General features: G+C 36.2%; 1 protein-coding gene across 1 annotated transcript in view; it reads left to right on the top strand.

Annotated features, from left to right (window-relative positions):
• Positions 1 to 417, top strand: part of LOC108376216 (uncharacterized) — an 8,078-nt gene extending 7,661 nt beyond the window's left edge. Inside the window, exon 3 of the mRNA XM_017632407.1 lies at positions 230 to 417. Within this exon, the coding sequence (XP_017487896.1) occupies positions 230 to 402 (173 nt within the window). The 3' untranslated portion in view covers positions 403 to 417. The remainder of the gene's footprint in view (positions 1 to 229) is intronic.
• Positions 418 to 6,516: the final 6,099 nt, after the last annotated feature.

Below are 6,516 nucleotides of genomic sequence, written 5' to 3'. Positions count from 1 at the left end.
TTTTATTTTATTTTATTTTATTTTATTTTATTTTGTTTTGTTTTATTTTATTTTATTTTATTTTACTGTACTTTATTTTATGTATTTTTTATTTTATTGATTTTATTTCATTTTTCAACATCCGAACTTCATTGAGTTGCTCTACGCCATTTCTTAATTTAATGACTTTTCTAATTAGATACATAAACTCGTTTAACTTTGTGGTCTCATTCTCAATTTTCACCCTCAGGTTTTCTTGTCGACAAATTTGGCAAATATAAACCGGTCGTCATTATGAGTCTGCTGTTGAATGCGCTTTTCCATCATTCGCTTTTGTTCATACCACAACAAGAAATTCCCGGTATTGTACCCTCAGCGTTCGTTATGCGCCATCCGGATACAGGTGATATAGAGGTGAGTTAGCATGCATTTAACCAGCCAAGCATTCGCTCATACATACATACATACATACATACATACACGCAAACATACTTGGCAAGCCATATACTTATGTATGAACACTTAATTTCATTGTTTTACAAATTTGCACGCTATGTATTGGTAGGTATAAAGTGCTCAGCTCATATGTTGTAGTACGAACAGTATTTGAGTAAGTTTCAGCGTTAAGCCACTTCAACATCCGTTCTGTATGTCCTTCACACTGTACTCCGGTTCCCTTGCTGTTGGGCATTTGTGGCTCACTACGTTCCATCATTGAGTTTGGTGGACCACCAGGTGAATAAATACTTCTTTGCTTGGCTAGCACTAAAGGCTGGCTGGCAAGGACAGTGATGTAAAGTTTTTTGATAAATTCGGTTTAATGTTGATGTTACTTACCGTCTGCAGGCGTTATACTTAGCTTTCATTAGATTAAAGGAAAAAGATTTGTGGGAGATATGAAAAATAAGAGAAATATTAATGGTCAGCTATTGAACAGATACAGTTAAATTTCTCTGTTAAATTTTGCTGATGGAATGTTACGTAAAAGGCCTTGTGGGGAAATACATATGTGCCAAAAGGACATGAAAAACTGATTTAATTAAAAAATATAGATATACAAACGTAGTCGCATGACAAATGGTATAAAAAACTAATTTTTTTTCGATGTCTCATCCTTCTTGAATGATTTAAGACCAAAACGTTTCTCATCGTTTATATTAATAAAAATACTAGAAATGGAAGCTGTTGGTAGGATCCTGGAAAGGCACGGCACTCAGCAATATATAGTTGCAAGGATCGACTCGATACTGAAAGCCAGAGTAGTCAACACAGCTGTAGTCACAGGGTACATAATTGAAATAACAATAAGGCGGATTCCGCAGGGAGGGTTCCTATCACCGCTGTTGTGGAGAACAATGGCAAATTCTTGCCAAAAAATTACTGAGCTGATGGAATTGGCACTGGGCAGTGTTTCCCGCTGGACAAAACAAAATGGGCTAGGAGTTAACCATTCTAAAACCAAACTTGTCTTGTCCACAAGCAAAACAAAAAATTCGGGAATTCCCCTTACCAAAGCAGGACTGCTCGGAAATGCAAATTAGTGAAGAGCATAACTCCCTACTGCCACCGATTTCTTTTATGCTAAGTGGGTTGAAAGATACACTACAACCGTAACTAATGACCTATGAATCAATCAGGACGAATGTGAGATCTCAAGATCCTTGTGGCCTAGACTCGATAAGAGTCGTACTGAAGAACTATTGACACTAAAGAAATCTGCAGTAAGTGCTGTTACTAGCGTACCAACGAGCACAGGGGGATTTCGCGTTTGCGAGGCTACGGGTGTCACAATCCCGGGTACCCCAGTCAAAGGCTACCAGTCCGAGTAGGTGGAGACTCAACTGGCAGAAGAGTCTACGGCCTTCGAGAGTCATACCAAAGACTTTAAAATGGTGCCACGGGGAACAGATGCCCCCGGAGTGTGTTCGTCGGTGAGACGAGCAAAACTGGCGACACAAGCAATGCATGCAAGGCTGGCAAGGCAAGCACTCGCATGGCTTAAACGACTAGAAAAGGGTGAAAATAAGTTGGATGAAAGTTGAAATCGAAGGAAATGTTGAAACTGTTGGAAACCGTTGGAAAATGTTGAAAAAGTTGTGCGCTAGTTGAGCAATTCGTTCCGTTGCGAAAGCTGAGCGAGTGGCGTCACCTCTCCTGGATGTGGAGGGTGCATGTTGAAATGGAGATGAATGTGGAGTGTAGTAGTCGTGTAAGTCGTTCTAGTGTGGGCGGAGTCAGTTAAGTGGGTCAGGGTGAGTTGAGCCAGTCGAGCGAATCTCACCGGCGAGCATTACTCCGGTCTGTTCATGGGTACGGCCCCTTTGGGGAGTATCGTGGTGGCTGTGGTTTATTACCTAAATGCGGGTAGAACCAGCAATGGTTCAATGTGGAGTTGCATTGCAACCGGATGTCGTGATCCAGAGAACGTCAGAGGTTTAGGTAGGCCTCGGCCCTACCAAGGTGGCAAGTGTGTCCACCACATACTGCCAATTGGTACTGAAGTGCTTTCAGTTCAGGGCAGTGATTAATGCAAAAATTAGGGCATCATCTTTGAAAAATGAGTCAGCGTGTTTATTATATTATTTGAACGCCCACGAATAAGAGGTCTAAGATTTATATGTGTGTTCCTCGAAAATAAAATTATGTCTCTTTGTGGAATCTTGAACATGGCATTCTTCAAAGTGAGGAAGCGAAGATTTTTCGCATTAAAAATGGCATAAAAAATCTTACATCTACGCAATTTGCCAAATAGATGTCCACGTGAAAATTTCGTATACGCCATGTAGTATGCCATTGTACAAAGCCTTATGCTGTCAAATATGAGTGCTTTCAGAAATTCCTTTTAATTACAACAATTTATGCGGTTGAGAGCTAAATAAGTGGCAATGCTTAACCGCCGCCTCGATAGCTTCGAACTGCAATGGACAAGGACTAACTATCGCATTTTCATATATGCATATATGTACGTACGTACTTATGTTTGTACTTACTAGCTTAAATACTTTGCAGCGCGCACATAACATATGTATTAGGGCGAGTAAATTTTTTTTGCTAGTTATGTGCGTTTAGCATAGGAGGATTCTACGTGTAATTCTAAGCAAATTGACCGAAGAAACCTTGGGTCTAAAATCAATTTGGAGTTTGCCAAATTGCAAATCAGGGAAAATTTTCACTGATGCGCCCTCTGGTGGAAATTTTAAGAAAAAGATAAATGCAGAAATAGTTTCTCATACCAAAAACCCCTTATAGCATGTTTTTATACAAAGTTTAAGCACTTCTTTACGACACTATATCAAAATGCGAAGAACTCTTTTTTTGCAATCTCCAAATTGATTTTAGACCCATGGCTTATGGGGCAAATTCGCTTAGAATTCCAAGTAGAAACCTTTTGTGCTATACGCGCATAGTCGAAAAAATTTCCCATATAAATTGACCCGCCCTAATAAATATGTATATACATATGTATGTACATTAGGATGGGCCTTAAATGTAGGAAGCAAATTTTTATATCATATTTCCTAAGCCTCAATCCGTATGTCAATGCTACTATAGTCGATGATATCACATATAAATTTTTGGCCCCGATTTAAGTCAGTTAAGGCGTAGCGCACAGGGGTCAAAATTCAGATTACCCTATGAAGGCATCTTAACCGACTCCAATCGGGACCAAAATGTATATATGTGACCGTGGTGTTACCGATTGAAGTGGTGAGACTGCGAAAAATCGCTTATTTGATTTTTTTTAAGGACCCCCTTAATGTACATACATACTTACAGCGTCTGTATATTGTAGAGCGAGCGAACATACTTACCTTTGGCAAATTAAATGCTGGTCGCTTTGTCTTTAGCAACAATGTTCATCCATGTGCATATACACTTTTACATACATACATTACCGATGCTGATGCCGTTATATTGAGTTTTCGCCCTTTTGTATTCCAAATTACGTACATAATTGCAGTGTAGAATTTTCATCTTAACCATTGTTTTGTGTTTTGCCACTTTTGCTGTTACATACAGTTGATATTGGCGTTTTTGCTGATTGCAGCTAGCAGGTGCATGCATGCAAACAAATATTGTACATACGTTTGTTCTATTTGTACTTAGGTTCGCATGCATTTGCGCTTGAATAGCGTGAAAATTCAATCAATTTAGTTTTCAATCGAAGTGCTTTGTTGCATTTTGCGGCGTGGTGGTTCGAGTATGGTTGAAATATTTACTGCTGAAGTGCTAAGATTGTTGGAGTTTGTTGCATTCACGACACTGCACTTTTTAGGGAGAATAAGTATACATATCCACGTATATACATACATGTATGTATGTATAAGTATGTATGTATACAAATACTTGAATTTACATATTCGCAACTGCATACATACATATATGAACCTTGCCAGACGAACTTCTAGTATCCAGCTATTCTACCACCAAGTATTAAGGGCTTCATATAAATGGGAGTTGGACTGCCTAAGCTATAAATAGCCCCAGTGCTCAAAGTTGGCATTAAATATTTCCGCGACTCATCGTCTTCAAGATAATTTGGTTGCAGTAGCAAGTATAACAACTCCAATTAGCACTTAAGTGTGCCGTTTTAAAATCACAACTAGCAATTTATTCTAAAAGGATATATAAAGAAGATAGTTAAAAAAAAAAACAAAAAAAAAATATTGCTTTATGGATCTGTTAAGTGAGCCTAAAACGATATTTCGCTTCTATAAACAAAGCTCTTTAATTTAACTCATATGCATACAAATTTCAATTAATTGATGAATTAAGTTGAATTTGTATTTTTCAAATACGTGGCAACATTTCTAAATATAGTTCAGAAATAAAGCCCTTCCAAGCCAAGTTCGATTGATACCCGTCCCTCTTCACTTAATTTATTAGATAATTTGAGTTTAACTTTTTAAACAGGTGGCAACCCTCTTCAAATACCTCGAACATATTCTAAATGTTCAAACTCTTCAATGGCTTTGCAAAACCGCCCATCGATCGATTGCAAATTCGCCTATCTTACGGTACTCAAATTTTACAGGAGAGCGAATAAACAGGTTTTCCTTAATAACAATTTTAAGAGTTTTATTCATAAATCTCGCCACCTGCAGTTCAGGGTTACCAAATCTCATTTTTCCCACAACGCAACGCAACTGATGATCTCTTACCACTATTTCTTACTTCCTTCTTCTTACCTTCTTTCTTTCTTTCGTTCTTGACTATTTTTGAAAATCGGTTAAACCGTTTCTGAGGTTTTGTCCGCCGAGCAAACGAACTTAGCATTTCTAAATATTAATCAGTGAATAATTCAAAAATCAAATTTTAAATAAACTGCATTAGATCTTAGATATTTCATATTTAAACAAAATTTTAGAGTAGAATACATTTTCGGATACTTAAAAATTACCATTTCCAAAGTCCTTCCATCAATGGGAATTCCACTTTCCGACACAACAGCTAAATGGGTTTTTATTACTCCCTTGTGTGATATCCAATTAATTGGGTACATATCAACTACTCAAAGCGTTTCGTATTAGAAATGAACGTATCAAAGACTTGGGATTTTACTTAATTGGACTGACTGTTTAGTACAAGGTGCCGGTTTTAGAAAAGGCACTGAAATAAGTATTTGTATTGGCTGCGAGCCAATTTTCTTTAAATAAAGTTACCGTTCAGAACTCCTACTAAAATGGGTGTTTTTGAGGCTTATTTTAGGAAACTTCCATGCATGTTATCAAAAATGACATTGAGAAGGTTAAAATATTCTACAAAAGGATTTTAAACTTATTTCCGTTGATAACCATCGTTTAGTAATTCATTTAATTTATTAAATAATTTTAATTTAACATCTTAAATTGGGGCTACCCTAAAACAGATCAAAAATATTCTAAATTGTCAAACTAAATATTTCTTAAAACTTCATTTGTCATCAATTTTTAATGTTTCATTTAACTTGGGTATAAAATAATTTAATTCGACTTCTCAAATAGCTGGCAACCCCCTTTAAAATATATTCAAACTTCTACCTTTTTAAACCTCTTTTATCTGGCACCGTATAGTGATACCTTATTAACTTACCGAATTTGTTTAACTACAATTTCGTTAAATTTTTTAAACATGTGGCAACCCTTCTAAACGTAGTTGAGATATAAAACATTTTCAAAACCATTTCTGTTGATACCCATATTGTAACAATTGACTTAACTTTTTAAATAATTTGAGCTAAATTTCTTAAATTTCTTTCTTTTCGAAAAAGTAAAATCTTATTGAACATCCACACCCTAAGCCCTTTAATTTGACACCTCACTTTTGAAAATTTAAAAAATTTAGCTAAATATTGGTTTTGGGCACTCTAATGTACGTACATTACATATACATACTCTGTATAAGAATTTTTTTACAATTTCCCAACTGCCAGAAAAAAAATGCTTTTAACTCCACACATTAAATTAAAGTGTTATTTTAAAGTGCATAACGAGTTTTTGTAATGCATAAAAATTTCAGAAGCTTGAGAAAAAAATTCAAATGTAGATACATGTTTTT

This window comes from Rhagoletis zephyria, unplaced genomic scaffold (genome assembly GCF_001687245.7).
Source record: "Rhagoletis zephyria isolate East Lansing unplaced genomic scaffold, Rhagoletis_zephyria_1.1 Rzeph_scaffold_10071, whole genome shotgun sequence".
In the NCBI taxonomy this organism is placed as follows: domain Eukaryota; kingdom Metazoa; phylum Arthropoda; class Insecta; order Diptera; family Tephritidae; genus Rhagoletis; species Rhagoletis zephyria.
The sequence above is the reverse complement of the archived record's forward strand: the minus strand, read 5'-3'. Positions and strand labels throughout refer to the sequence as shown.